At 46.8% G+C, this 18883-nt stretch overlaps 1 protein-coding gene across 2 annotated transcripts in view; it reads left to right on the forward strand.

The window, feature by feature from the left end:
• The window catches only part of LOC137656718 (ankyrin-3), a 92138-nt gene that overhangs the window by 16083 nt on the left and 57172 nt on the right, over positions 1–18883 (forward strand). For both annotated transcript variants that reach the window (XM_068390954.1, XM_068390953.1), the window contains exon 2: positions 8021–8232. In XM_068390954.1, the coding sequence (XP_068247055.1) occupies positions 8056–8232 (177 nt within the window). In that variant the 5' untranslated portion in view covers positions 8021–8055. The remainder of the gene's footprint in view (positions 1–8020; positions 8233–18883) is intronic.

Genomic DNA, 18883 nt, shown 5'->3' on the forward strand with positions numbered 1-18883 from the left:
ATCTGGATCTCTACACATTCCCACCGTTCAAGATTGTCAACAAGGTACTGCAGAAGTTCGCCTCTCACGAAGGGACAAGGTTGACGTTAGTTGCTTCCCTCTGGCCCGCGAGAGAATGGTTCACCGAGATACTTCGATGGTTAGTAGACGTTCCCAGTAGTCTTCCTCTAAGGGTAGACCTTCTACGTCAGCCACACGTAAAGAAGGTACTCCAAAGCCTCCACGCTCTTCGTCTGACTGCCTTCAGACTATCGAAAGACTCTCGAGAGCTAGAGGCTTTTCGAAGGAAGCAGCCAGTGCGATTGCTAGAGCAAGGAGAGCGTCTTCCATTAGAGTCTACCAATCGGAGTGGGAAGTCTTCCGAGACTGGTGCAAGTCAGTTTCTGTATCCTCGACCAGTACCTCTGTAGCTCAAATAGCTGTTTTTCTCTTATACCTAAGAAAAGGACGATCCCTTTCAGCTCCCACTATCAAGGGCTACAGAAGCATGTTGGCATCGGTCTTCCGGCATAGAGGCTTAGATCTTTCCAAACATAAAGATCTGCAAGACCTCCTTAAGTCTTTTGAGACCACCAAGGAGCGTCGTTTGGCTACCCCTGGATGGAATTTAGACGTGGTACTAAGATTCTTCATGTCAGACAGGTTGGAGCCGTTACAATCAGCCTCCCTGAAAGATCTCACTCTTAAGACTCTTTTCCTGGTATGCTTAGCCTCGGCTAAAAGAGTCAGTGAGATTCATGCCTTCAGCAAGAACATCGGATTTTCGTCAGAAAAAGCCACTTGTTCGCTACAACTTGGTTTTCTAGCCAAAAATGAGCTGCCTTCTCGGCCTTGGCCTAAATCTTTCGATATCCCCAGCTCATCGGAGATCGTAGGCAATGAACTAGAAAGAGTCTTATGCCCTGTTAGAGCTCTTAAGTTCTATTTAAAGCGTACTAAACCTTTACAAGGCCAATCTGAAGCTTTATGGTGTTCAGTTAAGAAACCATCCTTGCCTATGTCAAAGAATGCTTGGTCAGACTTTATCAGATTGTTAATACGAGAAGCTCATTCACATCTGAGTGAGGAAGACCGAACTTTGCTTAAGGTGAAGACGCACGAAGTTAGAGCTGTAACAACTTCCGTGGCCTTTAAGCAAAATATATCTCTGCAAAGTATAATGGACGCAACCTATTGGAGAAGCAAGTCAGTGTTCGCGTCATTTTACTTGAAAGATGTCCAGTCTCTTTACAAGAACTGCTACACACTGGGACCATTCGTAGCAGCGAGTGCAGTAGTGGGTGAGGGCTCAACCACTACAATTCCCTAATTCCTTATCCTTTTAATCTGTCTCTTGAAATGTTGTTTTTTTTTATGGGGTGTCCGGAAGGCTAAGAAGCCTTTCGCATCCTGGTTGATTTGGCGGGTGGTCAAAGTCATTTCTTGAGAGCGCCTAGATTAGGGGTTTGATGAGGTCCTGTTGTATGGGTTGCAACCCTTGATACTTCAGATCCTAGGGGTCGATCAGCATCCTAAGAGGATCGCGAGGCTCCGTAAGGAAGGCGTACTTAAAAGGCAGAGTAATTGTTCAAGTCGACTTCCTTACCAGGTACCTATTTATTTTGTTTTTGTTATTTTGATAACTTCTAAAATGAAATAAAAAACTCTTAGCTCATAAAAGTGTAAACATATATTACTGGTCTCTACCCACCATCCTGGGTGTGAATCAGCTATATAATCACCGGCTAAGTTAAATATTGAAAAATGTTATTTTGATTATAAAATAAATTTTTGAATATACTTACCCGGTGATTATAAATTAAATGACCCTCCCTTCCTCCCCAATAGAGACGCAGTGGGACGAGGAGAAAATTGAGTCTTTGTTTACATTGAGAGCTGGGTATCTGGTCGACAGATGGCGCTGTTGGGCACACCCGCAACCTGTGTAGCGATCGCTGGCAAGTTTTTCCGTAGAGTTGTCTGTCGAGCAACAGAGTTGCAGCTATATAATCACCGGGTAAGTATATTCAAAAATTTATTTTATAATCAAAATAACATATTTTAATTCCTTCATTCTACCATATTTTGATTATTGTTTTTCTGTCTGGTCTTCAGCTGCTAAGCTCATCTTAATTTGCTGGACAAAAACTTAGGCATTATTAAATTCCTTATTATTGATGTAGATATTAATCAATGGTACCATGATTCAGTAATTCTTTGTGCCTGTTGCTTATGATTTTTCATAATTCAAACCATCTCATGCATTTAGATCTTCCTAGACTACCATTCTGTATGGAGTAATAGGTATGCAGTTGATATTTATTATTATTAGCTAAGCTACAACCCTAGTTGGAAAAGCAAGATGCTATAAGCCCAAGGGCTCCAACAGGGAAAAATAGCCCAGTGAGGAAAGGACATAAATAAATATGAGAAATAATTAACAATTAATAAAATATTTTAAAAACAGTAACATCAAAACAGATAAATGTCAGCCTATTCAACATAGAAAAATTTTGTTGCAAGTTTGAGCTTTTGAAGTTCTGCCGATTCAACTACCCGATTAGGAAGATCATTCCACAACTTGGTCATAGCCGGTATAAAACTTCTAGAATACTCTATAGTATTGAGCCTCATGATGGAGAAGGCCTGACTATGAGAATTAATTGCATACCTAGTATTACAAACAGGATGGAACTGTCCAAGAAGATTTAGCCTTCTCCATTATAAGGCTCAATACTACACTGTGTTTTACAAGTCTTATTCCAAGTGTTACGAAATTGTGGAATGATCTTAATGTGGCTGTTGAATTGGAGGAACTTTAGAAATTCATTATAGTGTAGTTGTAAATGCTTTGTTTTGTTAAACACAGTGACGTGATCTTTGTTTTATTGTTTATATATGACTTAGCTATATACGTTGTTACTGATCTGTAAATATTTTATATTTTTTTATTTGTTGCTACATAGATACAAACCCTCGTCCTTTGATAGGAGTAAGATTTCAGCATAGCTGGAACTCGGCTGTTAAAATTTACGAGGTGTCGGTAGTTGCTGAGGGGGTGGCGTGAAAGCCCCTCCCCCTTGCCAACACACTTAAGTAGCCACTTTGATTTAAGTTGCATAGCTGTACGGTTGTCCTCTTTGTGCTAGACAAAACTTGGCTTTTTTTCTATTTTTCTTTTCTCTTTTCAGGTTGAGTGATTGTGTTTTGTGATGGAAAATCCACATGTAGTCATGTGAGATACCCCTGATCTAATAGGACTTGGATCCCAATTCTTTGTACCCTTTTTCATGAAGTACTGTTTAACTGTTCACAGAAATCTCTTGTCTCTCGCTGCTCCCCTTCTAGTGTTCGAACTGCTGTGCCTTCTTTGGTTTCCTCCAGAGCAAAGCCAAAGAAGGAAGGTGATTCCAATCTACCCTCAGGGCAAACTTCAGCTGAGGTGGTGGTGTCGTCATCTTCCCCCAGAGATGGTGATATTCCCCACACTTCTTGAAGTGAGCTCACTGCTGTAGTAACTGACGACGATAATTTTAGGGACCTGGATCTGCTGAAGGTCTTAGCCGATGCTAGGTCATCTGCTGCTGTGTCTTCCTGGTCTGCTGACCCCCATAGAGGAAGCACCAGACTAGTTGTGGCCTGCCAAAGAGGAAGGTTGGTGGTCCTCCCCATCAGTGGTGTCGTCTCTGCCACCTGAGAAATCCTTGACAACAACTTCTAGTAACAAGACCTCATCCTAAGCTGCTGAGCCTTCACATGCTGCCTGACCTCCGAAGACTTTCTGAGCATTATAGTCGGTCTTCTCACAGAGTTCTCATGCTCTTTGTGACTGGATAGCGACAATGGACCTTCCCATACATCCTCGGGTTTCAGTAAAAGCACGTAACCTCACTTGGCTACTCTTTTCTCTACATCCCTCGATCAAGAGAGTGAACCAAGAAGAACACTTGTTCACTTGTTCCTGTATCCTTACCCTCCCCTGTTTGCTGAGCTCTCAGATGTTCTGCCTGGAAGAGGAATTAGCCACCAAGAGACAGGACAACCAAGCGGGTCGAGTCTCAAGGGCATTGACCATTCCTCTGCATGATTCCACAACAGGAACTGCCCTGTACCAAAACCTGACCCTCCCTTGGAATTGGTTTCTGGTACGAGGTACTTGAACTCACATTCCTGTTCAATGCTAGGTTTCAATGTGACCAAGCACAGGCACAGTGGTCAAGGCCTTGTCCCTCTCCAATGACGTGGGCTTAGTATTGGAAACAGTTCTAGTCAAGACATTGGCATCCTCCCTCCTCTCTCTCCTACCTCAGGATATTCCGAGGACTCCTGTGACACTAACGCTTCGAAGAATGTAGAAAGAATTGCCTGTAGTTCAAAAAAATTGAGAGACAATCTCATTAAATTCCCTCACAGTACATGAGACAACGTTTAGTACTGTATAGAGCACATTCCCTTCCCAGAGAAGAGATTTCAGTATGTGGTACAGGTTTTCCACACACCTGCTATCACTGCACGGTCTTGTATGAGACTGATCACTTTTACTCTTTTGCAGAATGATAACTGCTGCTCTCACTCCTTTCCTTCTTTGGGTAGTTCCAGAGATGACAGCCCAGCAGATGGAGCATGCGATCAGCGAAAGGAAAGGGGCAAACATGTTGACGTTGAAAGACCCATTATTCTCAACTGACCGATCCCACAGCAGGATCACCATGCTCATGATCTTTACAATTTCAGCCCTCCATATTGTCCCAGAGTAACCAGTCACTGCGGGATTGGTCTCCTTGGTACTGTTTGGACATTTTGCTGTCGGACACATCACGGTTGGCTCTCTCGTACCTGTTCCTCATTTACCCTGAGTTACAGAACTTCTGACTTATGCTTCATTCCAGCTTTTCCAGTCCAAAATCTGGTGAAAGAGTAGCCTATCATCGTTCTCATTGCTTGTATGTGCTACAAAATCTTCTGTTCTATAGTACCAAGATTTCCTTTTGGTTTTTAATTTGTGCTTTGTCTTATGGGATCGTTTTGAGTTTACCCTCTCTCCTCAAGACAGGATTCCTCTTGCTTGTTCTCCACAATCGTCGTTTCCCATGGGATCGGCTATGCTCTGCAATCTGGAGTTGCGCTGTTGGGAACCAAGGGATTGGTAACCATACAATCAGAACTTACACTCATGCCTGGCGGTCTGTTGGACGGGAGATTGAGTCTTGGGTGGTAGATCTAACCCCTATATCATTGTCCTGTGTCTTGGGCATTGTCGTTGTCCCATACATATGCCATTCATGAGTGACCTTTAAACATTTTCCTTTCCAGTGATCCCAGCCCGGAGATCGTACAGCACGCTGAAATATTTAGACACCTGAGGTCTTCTTACACTCGGAGACAAGTGAGTGCATGAGATCTCTCCACACTCTGAGGTTTACTAAATGCCAAGATCTACCAACTTGTTCGAGTGATTGGGAGGAGAAGAGGTAACTTCCCAGGTCCAATATTAGCACTCATACAAGCACAAAGGTGCCACATTGTGTGCTGGCATGGATATTGGCAAAGATCCTCTTCAAGCCATGTGGGGCCATGCTCTTCCGTTTGCTCTGAAAAGACTAAGGCCCCTTGTGCAGTTCAGTCATAGAATACCAGCCAATGCTTGTTCATCCTTTCTTCTTCTATGGGGGGATCTTCCTGTTTCAGTGGCGGATTTGATGACGAAAGTCTTAGAGGGAGGAAGGATTCTTTGAGTGTTTAGAGATTCATCAACCCTATGGTATCCGAGTTTAGTCAGTTACTACAAAGGCAGAGATCTTCAAGACTTATTCTATGATTACCAAGGTCTTTACACTCCCCAGTGATTCCTCCAGTAGTTCCTGAAGTGACACTAGTCAGCAACTAGCATTACCCTTGCCTTCTGGTTTTGTTGTAGCAGGAATACAGGACAACCTACCCTGGCAATTGCATGATGATCCTCATCCCGGGAGTTCCTCACCTCCACGGAACTTATTGGCTGTCTATAGATGTATCAGGGGAGGGATGGAACACCGTTATGAATATCCTTTCCATTTGCTTTTCAACCTCCAGTAATGCATGCAGCATTGCTACTTTGCAAGTTTTTCAAAAGGGGCTCATTTCACAGACGATTAACGAGCAGGTACACTCTTAGAAGTTGACAGCACTGTAGAGCTGTTGGTAGGGTTCATTCAGACAGGAGAATTGTTTGAGCAAACCAATTCAGTCAACAGGGACTCCAAATGGTTGTTGGTGATCCCTACATCATTGCTTGGCAGAAGGCTTCTTTCTTCGGGTTTTCACAAACCCTTGACTGGCTCGCCTTTCAGTTGAACAAGAAACTTCCAGTATCCTGCTCCCTAGTCCCAGTCTGTTGACAGTGTTCTAGGGCCTCCCCAACATCCTTTGGAATTTTAAAAACTTTCACCTTATTGGCCCAATTTCCCCTTTTCGCATATTACTCAACAATCGGTGGACAAAATCGAGGTGCAGCATGACCCTGATACTCCCAAGTGGTTGTATGACAAATGGTACCTGGATCGATTGTTTTCTCTCTTCTTTCCTCAGGGAAGCTCCTCATTTTTTGTGGTAGGCTGCTGCTTGACCCTCTATCCAAGTTTCAACCAGGTCTAGGATCTGGAATCTTCACAAAACTCGTTAGAAGCTCCTTAGGAACTCGAGCTCCATGAAATGTTTTGCAAGTTTTCCAGGTCTCCCGGGAGATCCCACCTGAACCTTTGGTATGGGATTCAGATAGGACTTTGATCTTAGAGGCCTCTATTCGCCTATCCCTGGTAAAGTAAGCTGGAAACAGCATAACTTTGCCCATGTCACAAGTCCTGCTGAATGATAGAAGATCCCCATCACCTATCTGTTCATGAATTTAAGTCCTTTTCATCTCTTCACCCCTAAAGAGGGACTAACAGGGACCTGGAAAACTTGCCTTCTCGTCTTGTGAGGACACTACAATTACAATAATGGAAGATACTGTATAAGAAAAGATCCTAGAACTTGGTTCTCTCTGGCTTCGTGGGACAGTGGAGACAAAAAGACCATCCTGGATTTGAGTACTGTACACGAAATCAGGCATATCAGGTGCCCCAGCTCTCAGGAAGAACCTGTCAGGGCCTCAGTTATTGAAAACAAGAGTCTGGTAATGACAGACAATCTTCTCTGCCCATTCCTACAGGATTCTGCCGGTATCCTTAGCCTGGTGGTAGTTGCTTTCCAGATCGTGTAGCAAACGTAGCTCCTCGGGACAATATAGTGTCTAAGATAACGATTGCGAAGTAAGTCTAGAATGAGCCTTTATACTTCTTTCTTCCCCTTTGGACTGCAGCAGTCACTGTTATTTGCTGGATCAGACACTAATGCAGGTAAGCCAAATGATCAAGCAACTTTTCTCAAGTAAATGTTGTTTAGAAGTACTGTACCTCCCCTATCCTTCCAGGTGTGGGGGGAAGATTGCCAAATGTATGCAAACCCATTCTTCTTAAAAGACCATACATCCTGACAACATATCCTTACCGATATAGGGACTTCCACGACCTTTTACCCTTCCCTGGTAGGGACTTGGCCTATAACCTGTTTTCTTATTCTTGTATAAGTAATTAGGAGGTTGATAGCTTCAACAATTTAGCTTCTTTAACAGAACCAAAGTGCTCTGACATTTCCCGGGAGAGTAAACCAGCCAGTTGGTTATAGGGACTTCTTATCTCCTAAGGATAAGTGTTTTATTAAAGGACGAGGGTTTTTATTTCTGTAGGAAGAGATTAAGATAGTTTTTATATTTCGTAGCTATAGAAACCTAACCCTTTTAAGTTACACCCCACTAGTTCTGTGCTGAAAATCAAAAGTGAAGAGTTCAATGGCCTATTGGGTGGGCAGAGCTTCCCTGCCACCTAGTTGAAACTATCACCACCTTGTTATAATTTTAACAGCCGCATCCAGTCACAATGAAAATGTACTATTAAGGGACTTGGGTTTGCGTAAATAGGAAAAATAAAAATTCCTTTAAATATTTGTTATATTTCCATTTCAGGCAGTGCGTGTGTACAGAGAGGTGGAGCTGGCGTGATGGGGGGTGTACTGTCCTCCTTTTTTCAGTCTGGCAGTGCACTCCTGTCCTCTGGCAACCACCGAACTGTCTCAGAAACGACGAAGAAAAATATCAGAATTGTTTTCGATGCTCTCCGAGCAAATCCTCGAGTTACAGTTCAGCGTTTAGAGGGCCTGCTGTCAGCTATTCCGAAGGTAAGAATTCATTTGAAGAAAGGTGAAACCATCACTAAATATGCTGTTAATATAAATTTCCTTGTTATTTGTACTTGTCGATGTTCAGTATTGTACTTTATTTGTGTACTGCATAACATTTGTTTGTGAAACTGTAGCATTTACATTTCTATTTGTTTTTTTTGTACAGAAAGCTGTAAGATTTTACTCCACATATGCTACTGGTATAATTTTGATTTGTTCCGTAACCGAAATACAAACCACGCTATTTAAATAGGGGGGGGGGGGGTGTATTACTTTCAGCGTAGCTGAATGACGATCCATTAGATTTTTAACAAGGGTTAACTACCCCCTCGCTAGTTAGCGGGGGGGTAGGGGAGGGGTAGCTAGCTACCCTTCCCCCCTCACACACAGGCGAACTGATTCTCTTCGCTTTTGGCTCGGGTGATGGTCAGACGTGTCTGCTCTCAACCTCGCATAGACAGCTTTAATCTTTTTTTGCTTTCTCTTTCAGTTTGTGTGTTTGGAAGTTGGCCTGTCTCCTTATCATGCGGAAATGCCCTGGTTTACCCGACCGCCCTTGTGTGACTTATATGTCGGCGGTCGAGACGGACCCTCACACCTTGTGTCCGTTCTGCAGAGGTCAACGGTGTGATAAGGATAAAGTGTGCAGGGAGTGGTCTACCTCCCAGTGGGAGAGGTTTTCCCGGCGATGGAAGAAGAAGTCTAAGCGGGATCTTTCTCCTTCTAGGGTTTCCTTGATGAAGGAAAATTCCAAGGACTCTTCTTCCGTTGCCCGAACCTTCTCCGAAGCTCCCGCTCGATCGGTCTCTCGTGAGAGGCCATCGAGTGGTAGCGTAGGCCGTTCTTTTGTTGACCGACCTCGGGGTTCGGGAGAGGGAGTTGCCTCCCATAGCGAGGCAGCGCCTCCTCCTCCTCCTCCGGGGGGGGGATTTATCTGTTTCTGTTACTGTTTATAATGGGAGAAACCCCACCGCGAGTAGGAGAATCGTCTCGTGTTGGGGCGGAGAAGAGCCCTCAGACTTCGTTGCTGGAGTCCTACATCCCTCCTAGAAGGGAACCCAAGGACTCGAAGACTATCCCGAAGTCTTCTTCCAGGATTCGACCAGAGCCAGCGAGACCCCAGGAGAACGTCCACGTGTCCCCCCAAGTAGAGCATCTGGGGACAGGAGACTTTGCTGCCAGTTCACCAGGAGGAGAGCAGCAAGAGTCAGAACATGCCTTCTGGCAAGTCTTGACTCTGATGAGGCATCTCATGGGTTCAAGGACCCTGAGATCGCCCCTCGTGAGGGCAAGGACACGGTCCTGGACTGAGTCTTTGGCACTCAGAAACCCACTAAGGCCAGTGCGGCTTTGCCTTGGTCCCAAGGGGTGAAGAGTGCCAGGGATAAGGTTGAGGGCCAGCTCTCCGAGCTCGCCTCCTTCAGCCGTTCCACTGCTGGCAACAAGCTCCTCCCACCTCCTCGTGTCCAACAGAGGAGGTATTTTGCGATCATGGAGGAGTCTTGTTTAGCTCTTCCACTCCACCACTCTGTGGAAGAGCTTTTTTTCTTGAGAGACTCTCCAGCCGGCAAGTGACATTTTCGGCAACAGAGATCCTGAGTCAGGAGAAGGTCGCAGTGTGCCATGCAGGCCACGTCGTGGCTGGATGTCTAGCTGGGGTCTCTGGGCATCCTGCTGCGATCCGAGGATCTGTCCAAGGAGAGCACCAGGAAGGCCTTGGAGACCTTCCTCCTTTCGGGCACACGCACCATTGAGTTTCTGGCCCACCAAGTCTCGAACTTGTGGGCAAACTCGATCCTGAAGCGACGTGATGCGGTGACCGAGAGGTTCCACTCGAAGGTCCCAGCCGTGGATGTCTGCAAGCTCAGACACTCTTCCCTCTTGGGAAAGAGTTTGTTTGAGCCCAAGGATGAGGAACAGGCAGCTGAGAGGTGGAGAAAATCGAACCAGGATTCTCTTCTCCAAAGGGCTCTTACAACAAAGCCCTACAAACCTCCAGCACCTCAACAACCTTGCCAGTCTAAGACGACGAAACCGGCAGTGGCAGCAAAGACGACGGTGTCCAAGCAGCAGCCCTTTCCTGTCAGAGACAAGAAGGGCAAAAAGTCCTCCATGGAAGGCAAGAATCCCAGAGGGAGCGGCCGAGGCCGCAAAAGCTAGGATTGGCAATCCCCCTGCATGTCCACCAGTGGGGGGATGCCTAAAAAGTTGCGCATTCAGGTGGCAGCAACTCGGGGCCGATTCCTGGACGATCTCCGTGATCAGTCAGGGATATCGCGTGCGGTTCATAACATCTCTTCCTCCCCCTGACAGCGAATCCAGTGTCATTGAGCTCCTATGCCATGGGATCGGCAAAGGGGCTAGCCTTACGGGCAGAAGTCGAGACCATGCTGAAGAAGGATGCTCTCCAGGAGTTCGTCGACAGCTCCCCAGGCTTCTTCAGTCGACTCTTTCTTGTAAAGAAGGCGTCTGGAGGCTGGAGACCCGTCATCGACCTCTCAGCTCTGAACAAGTTTGTCAAACTCCGTTCAGCATGGAGACAGCAGACACGGTCAGACTTGCAGTGAGACCGCAAGACTTCATGTGTACACTGGATCTGAAGGACGCGTACTTCCAGATCCCAATCCATCCGTCTTCCAGGAAGTACTTAAGATTCAGCCTAGACAACAAGATCTACCAGTTCAAGGTGCTGTGTTTCGGTCTCTCCACAGCACCCCAGATATTCACCAGTGTTTTCACCCTGATCTCTTCGTGGGCACACAGGATCAGCATCCGTCTCCTCCGTTATCTGGACGACTGGCTGATCCTGGCAGACTCTGAATCGACCCTTCTTCTACACCGAGACAAGCTTCTGGGAATTTGCCAAGATCTAGGGATCATGGTAAATCTTGAGAAGTGCTTTCTGCTTCCATCTCAACGACTGGTATATCTAGGCATGATATTGGACACCAATCTCCACAAAGCCTTTCCATCAGACGACAGGATAGCAAGGCTGAAGAGGGTCGCAGATCCTTTCCTCAGACGAGAAGAGCTTCCAGTCCAATCGTGGTTACGTCTCCTAGGTCACCTTTCCTCCCTGGCCCGTCTAGTTCCAAACGGGCGCCTCAGGATGAAATTCCTGCAATGGCGGCTCAAGTCCCGGTGGAATCAAGGCCACAATTCCCCGGACATTCTGGTCCCCATGGGTCCTGCGGAACGGACGAACCTTCAGTGGTGGGTGACAGACGAAAACCTCCGATAGGGAGTGGATTTTCTCGTCCTCCCCCTGGATTTGATGCTGTTCTCGGACCCTTCAAAAGAAGGGTGGGGGGGCCCACGTTCTGAACCACAGGACCTCAGGCCTATGGTCAGAATCAGAAAAGTGCCTCCACATAAATCTGCTAGAGATGAAGGCCATATATCGGGCACTTAACAGTTCCAACAAACCCTGGCGGGTCACTCCGTGGTGGTGATGAGCGACAACACCACGGTAGTGGCTTACATCAACAAGCAGGAAGGTACCTTTTCACAACAGTTATCCCATCTTGCAGTAGAGATACTGAGATGGACCGAAGTCCACTCGATTCCACTATCGGCTTGCTTCATTCCGGGCAAAAGGAATGTGCTTGCCGACAGTCTGAGCAGCGCATCGCAGATAGTGAGTACCGAGTGGTCTTTGGATCCTCTAGTAGCCAACAAAGTCCTGACTTTGTGGGGTTCCCTGACTGTGGACCTGTTCGTGACAGCCTTGAACTTCAAGCTTCCGCTGTACTGTTCCCCAGTCCCGGACCCCAAGGCACTCTGGCAAGATGCCTTCCAACAACGGTGGGACAACATTGATGTTTACGCCTTCCCACTGTTCTGTCTGATGAGAAGGATGTTCAACAAGACCAGAATATCGGTCAACCTGTCAATGACTTTAATAGCTCCGCTATGGCATCATGCAGAGTGGTTCCCGGACCTTCTGCAGCTCCTGACGGAACTACCGAGAGAACTTCCTCCACGACACGAGCTACTCGAGCAACCACACTGCAACATCTTCCACAAAGGCGTAGCATCGCTTCGGCTTCACGCCTGGAGACTATCCAGCATCTCCTCACAGAGAGAGGCGTTTCGCAACAAGTTGCGGAAAGGATGTCTCGTCACCTGCGAAAGTCATCTGCAGGGGTCTACCAGGCGAAGTGGAGAGTCTTCTGTGGTTGGTGTCGTGGAAGGGGTATCTCTCCTCTCGATGCCACTATTCCAGCAATAGCGGAGTTTCTTGTGTATTTGCGAGAAGAAATGCGCCTTTCAGTCTCGGCAGTGAAAGGCTATTGCTCAGCCTTAAGCCTAGCCTTCAGGCTGAAAGGAATGGACATTTCCTCCTCTCTGGAACTTTTTCTACTCATACGAAGCTACGAGCTTACCTGCCCTCAGTCGGAAGTGAGACCTCCTTCATGGAACGTGGTTCGAGTCCTCAGGTCTCTTAAGAGACCTCCGTTCGAACCATTACGCCAGGCTTCTGATCGTCACCTGACTTGGAAGACGGTGTTCCTACTCGCATTGGCCTCGGCCAAGCGAGTCAGCGAACTTCTGGTCTCTCGTACGACGTCGCCCATTCAAGGGATGGGTGGAGGTAACGTTCGGGTTTGTCCCTGAGTTTGTGGCTAAGACTCAAAATCCTGGGATTCCGGACCCATGGTTCGACTTCTTCCGGATTTCGAGTCTCCGTTCTGTAACAGATGACCCAGACCATCTCCTACTGTGCCCAGTAAGGAGTCTGAGGCTCTATCCTAAGAGAACAGCTGCAGCCCGTCCTCGAGTGCGAGCATTTTATGAGCACAGGAAGGACGAAGAGGAGGGTCACTAAGAACACCATCTCAGCATAGATTCGCTGGGTCATCCACCATTCCCTGAATCCAGACCCTCCTCCGTCACGTCGCCCTAGAGCACACGATGTCAGAGGCATCGCTACGTCCCTGGCATTCAAGAGAAACTACTCAGTGACGCAGGTTCTACAAGCTGGGGTCTGGAAGCGTCAAGCAACCTTCACAGCCCACTACCTGCAGGACATGACCCACAGGAGGCTCGATACGTTCTCTATCGGCCATGTGGTGGCTGCACAACAGCTGGTCTAAACCTCAGGGTCCTTAATGGACAAGTAGCAGAAGGTTGAGGGCATTGTTACCTGGTTTTAGTCTGCATGAATGAAAAAGTATACCTGGCCCTTACTCTTTTCTTCATCCTCCCCTCTCTTGGGGAAAGCAGCATCCTGGGTTCTCTGCACAGCTGACTTCAAACCTCTGCAGGTAAACCATGCTTCCTTGTGTTCCTAGTATTAAGATAATACTGTCGCGTCCCCCATACCCTGACGAGGTGGTATTGGGAACGTCCTATCCTAGAATTCCATCTAAAGTATTCCAGGTAAACTTTCTAGGACGAGTCACACTTCATTCCTTCACACACAAGCTTACGTAGGCCGCACGTTCCTTGCAGAGCAAGGGATTTGCGAGGTGCAGGGACTCCTTATCTCAAGTGCTGCACACTTGGATTCTGAGTCCCTGGGCAAAGCAAAGCCAGTAAGGCTGGGACTTACCACCCTACCTAAGGGTTAAGTCACCCTATTTAAATAGCGTGGTTTGTATTTCGGTTACGGAACAAATGACAAATTCGTAGATAATTTGTATTTTTCCTAACCATACAAACCTTAGCTATTTAATCATACTTGCCCGCCAGCCCTGTCCCCCGTGAAGTCCTACCTCTAAGCGAAGTGAATCAGTTCACTGGTGTGTGAGGGGGGAGGGGTAGCTAGCTACCCCTCCCCTACCCCCCCGCTAACTAGCGAGGGGGTAGTTAACCCTCGTTAAAAATCTAATGGCTCGTCATTCAGCTATGCCGAAAGTAATAACCCCCCCCATTAAAATAGCTAAGGTTTGTATGGTTAGGAAAAATACAAATTATCTACGAATTTGTCATATTCATTACAAAAGTTGCACTGTCCTTAGTTACTTATGACTTGAAAGAAATCCTAGGTTTTATAGTCAGTAAAGTCAAAACCTCAGGTTCTTGTGAAACCGATTTCGATAGTTCTCTCAATACATAACTTGCTAGCTAACATGGTTTTACCTGAATTAGAACATTGCCTAGACTTAGTCCTTTTGAGAAAGTCTGAGGATTTTGTTGATCAGCTAAACTATTACCTTATTTGTCAATGATTGGAAGTATATTTCATAGAATTTAATATATGTGATTTTTACAAAACTACAGTAGTTTGTTCCTTTGCATATACAAACATTTCATACTTTAAGATTAAGAGAAGGATATGTATTTAGCAACACTGGAGCAGCCATTGAATAGTTAAGAATGTGCATGTAGTTGATTAACAACAGGTAGCATGAGGGTATATCCCCACCCACTCACCTGTCACAGAATAGCAACTTATGTCTTTGGCTATAGTGGTCTCAGACTTATGATCACACTCCTCTATTGGCTGTTGGATATTTTTTTTACATTTGTTTGTGGTAAATGTTTTGACTTTTATTAGTTCCTACATGTAATACAAACCATTGACCTTTGCTGTGGTTAGGCCAAATGTTGTTATGGCTGGTATATGAGTGAACAGGAGGTAGCTCCCCATTTATTTGATGGTGTTCAGTATACAGTATTTTTGTTGTTGCAATGAAGTCTTTTAGTGCTGAAACTATCTTCTATTGAAAGGACAGGAGGTTTGTTTTCACATCAGAATTATGTTTCATTAGGATCTCAAGCCATTGACACCTTTTGGACCAGTAATATTGTGGAAGTTTTTTGCACGGAGAGTTCATCCATAAGATTCTACAGTGAAAGTATGAATGTGGCTATCATTACCTTGTTTCTTTGTTTTGTGTCATCTCATGTGAGATAAAAAGTATTCTTAAAGAAATTGAAAACAAATTCCAATAGTGTACTATTATTTTTCAATATTAAACTTAGCCGGTGATTATATAAGCTGCAGCTCTGCTGCTCGACAGAAAACTCTACGTTCAAAATCCGCCAGCGATCGCTATGGAGGTAGGGGGTGTACTTCAACAGCGCCATCTGTCGTGCAGGTACTCAGTACTCAATGTAAACACAGAACTCAATTTTCTCTCTGTCGTGCCACCGGCAAGACCTACTAAATTCGCTGTTGCTAACTGGATTGGTTTTCACAACTTTTTGGTGAAGTACACGTTTCTAGTTTTGAGCTTTCGCTTTGCAGGCTTTATCTTCAATACATCCTTGCATTCTTTTGTTGATATCGGATTATTTGTTGATGACTTTGGATAGTTTTTGAATTCCCCTTTGACATTCAAAATGGCTGACCCTTCTCAAGTCCCTAAATTCAGGAAGTGTAATGCTAGGGACTGTTCAAGGCGTCTTCCGAAGGCCTCTATCGATTCTCACACCGTTTGTAACAATTGTCGGGATAAAACCTGTCAATTGGAAGATCGATGTGAGGAATGCGTTGGGCTTTCGGAATTCGATTTTATCGAATTCCAGAAATATACACGTAGGCTAGAGAGAGATAGAGTCAGGAGAAGTTCATCTCGCTCCGTTGAATTTTCCTCTCCTCATGCCCCACAACCTATTCCTTCCCCTGTAGTGGTTGCTCCTGATCCCCCTTCTAGCACTCAACAACCTTCGATGGCAGAAATGATGCGTGCCATCCAAGCTCTGGGTGAGAGAGTCGAGTCCTTGGCTAGTGACCGTAACCAGCTCATGGCAGACGTCAAGGAGCTGAAGTGTAAGAGTGCAGTGGGTAGTGATAAAGTGAGTGGTAGTGTTGTGGATAGTGTTGCGCTTGAGGGTTCGTCTGTTCGTGCCTGTCGTCCTCCCAGTCCGGGACCTCTTGCAAGCTCCCAAGTCCAGGGGAGAAGCAATGTCGTACGACCAAAGGGTTCGAGAGGCTTTAATCAGCGAACAGACGTTCCCTCCGTGGTTTCGGGCGTATGTACCCAAGATCGCCCCACCCACACAAAGACGAGAGAGCCCATTTATTCCTCGTCTGCGGAAGAGGTTTCTCGTAAGAAACCATGGACCAAGGTCTCGCGGCCTCTTAAGCGCAAGTCGGTCCCTTCCGCGCAAGTCCAACGGCCCAGTTGTAGCCACTGGATCAGTTCGGACTCGCTGCAGTCTTCCGATGACTGCTCACCTCCTAAGAGAGGCAAAGCGGTACCGCATCAGGCAGTCACACCGTCTGTTGCCGCACCTGCTCCTGTAGACCCTAAGTGGTCTTTGCTGCAGACCATGCAGTCTCAGTTAACGTCATTGATGCAGGACTTTCGTGCGGAGAAGGTTGACGCTGCACAGCGACGCACGGAACCTTCCGTTGACGTTCGCGAGGTACAACAACAGTAAGTTGTTTTGTTTTGACGCGGTGCGTCAACCTCTGCAACCCAGTGTGGTTACCTCTACTCGCCCACATCAGACTAGACAGTCTGGAGTAGACGCTATGCGTCCCCGCGCTGCTATGGTTGTTGCCAGTTCACAGACTGGGCATCAATTCCATGACGTTGCGTCTGGTTCAGTCACGCGTGCACCCGTGCTGCCGGACTCCGCTGTCCAGCCGATTCCTACTCCTTTGCCGCTTCCTCCTCAATTCTCAGATGATGGACTCTCTGATGATGACGACGCGGCACACATTGATGACCCACATACGGACCTTGACGAACCCAAGACCACGCAACCCTCTTTGGACTTTAGAAAAGTTCTTGCTCTGTTCAAAGAGATGTATCTGGATCAGTTTGTGTCTGCGGCTCCACGCTCTCCTCCGTCAGAGTTTGCTTTAGGCACGCAGTCATCCGCGCCTGCCTTTACGAAACTCGTCCTCGCCCGCTCGTCTAAGAGAGCTTTACGAGTTTTAGGAGATTGGATGCAGTCCAAAAAGAACCTAGGGAAAACAGCATTTACGTTTCCCCCTGCGAAACTCTCTTCCAGATCGAGCGTCTGGTATGCCACGGGAGAAGTTCTCGGCTTGGGAGTTCCTGCCTCTGCCCAGGGCGACTTCTCAAGTCTAGTAGACTCTCCCCGCAGGCTAGCCATGAGACGCTCTAAGATATGCTGGTCTCCTTCGGACCTAGACCATCTGTTGAAAGGAGTGTTTAGAGCCTTTGAGGTCTTTAACTTTTTGGACTGGTGTCTGGGAGCTTTGAGCAGGAAGATCTCCCCGTCTGACAAAGAATCTTCCTTGCTCATAATGTCCTGCATGGACAAGGCCATACGTGGCGGATCTAGTGAGCTTGCGGCTTCGTTCGTATCCGGGGTCCTCAAGAAACGGGAGAACCTTTGCTCTTTCCTGTCAGCTGGAGTAACACCGTGTCAGAGATCAGAACTTCTTTTTGCTCCTCTCTCAAAGTGCCTTTTCCCAGAGGACTTGATTAAGGAGATTGCTGCCTCCTTGATTCAGAAGGACACCCATGACCTGGTTGCGTCCTCTGCCCGCAAAGCCACCCCTTTGCCTACCTTGTCAAGACCCAGGATGGACACTCCAGCGTCCAGATTCATTCCGCCCTTTCGTGGCAGAGCCTCCAGCAGAGGAGGTGCTCGTGCCGAAGGGAGACGTGGGAAGAAGAAAGGTACCAAGTCCTTTAAAGGCAGAGTCTGACTGCCCCCTTCTTCAGACAGCAGTGGGAGCCAGACTCAAGAACTTCTGGCAGACCTGGGAGAAAAGAGGCGCAGATGCACAATCTGTGAAGTTGCTCAGAGAAGGGTACAAGATCCAGTTTGTACGCAAACCCCCTCTAGCAACGTCTCCCTTCGATCTCTCTCCCAGGTACAGAGAGGAAGACAAGAGAAGAGCTTTGAAGCAGGAGGTGTCTCTCTTACTAGAAAAGGGAGCGGTAGTCAAAGTCCGGGACCATCAATCCCCGGGCTTCTACAACCGTCTCCTCTTAGTGGTAAAGAAGACAGGAGGGTGGAGGCCGGTGCTAGACGTCAGTGCGCTGAATGTCTTTGTCACAAAGCAGACGTTCGCCATGGAGACCACAAAGTCCGTTCTAGCAGCGGTCAGGAAGGAAGACTGGATGGTCTCTTTAGACCTAAGGGACGCATACTTTCACGTCCCCATCCACCCAGAATCCCAACCTTTTCTGAGATTCGTTTACGAAAAGGTTGTCTACCAATTTCAAGCCCTGTGCTTTGGCCTAAGCACAGCTCCTCTTGTGTTTACGAGGCTGATGAGGAATATTGCCAAATTCCTGCATTTAGCGGATATCAGAGCCTCCCTCTATTTGGACGACTGGCTTCTAAGAGCTTCTTCCAGTCGTCGCTGTCTGGAGAATCTAAAGTGGACTCTAGATCTGATCAAGGAATTGGGTCTCCTGGTCAATATGGAAAAGTCTCAACTGGTCCCATCCCAAACTATTGTGTATTTAGGGATGGAGATTCACAGTCAAGCTTTTCGGGCTTTTCCGTCGGCCCCCAGAACAAGTCAAGCCCAGGTATGCATCCAGAACATGCTAAAGAAGGAACGATGTTCAGTCAGACAGTGGATGAGTCTGATAGGGACGCTTTCATCCCTGGAACAGTTCGTTTCGTTAGGGAGACTACACCTCCGTCCCCTTCAATTTCACCTAGCTGTTTACTGGAAAAAGGACAAGACGCTAGAAGCGGTCTCGATCCCCATTTCCGAGAAGATGAAGTCGTCCCTGACTTGGTGGAAGGACAGTATCAG

This window comes from Palaemon carinicauda, chromosome 17 (assembly GCF_036898095.1).
Source record: "Palaemon carinicauda isolate YSFRI2023 chromosome 17, ASM3689809v2, whole genome shotgun sequence".
Classification (NCBI taxonomy): domain Eukaryota; kingdom Metazoa; phylum Arthropoda; class Malacostraca; order Decapoda; family Palaemonidae; genus Palaemon; species Palaemon carinicauda.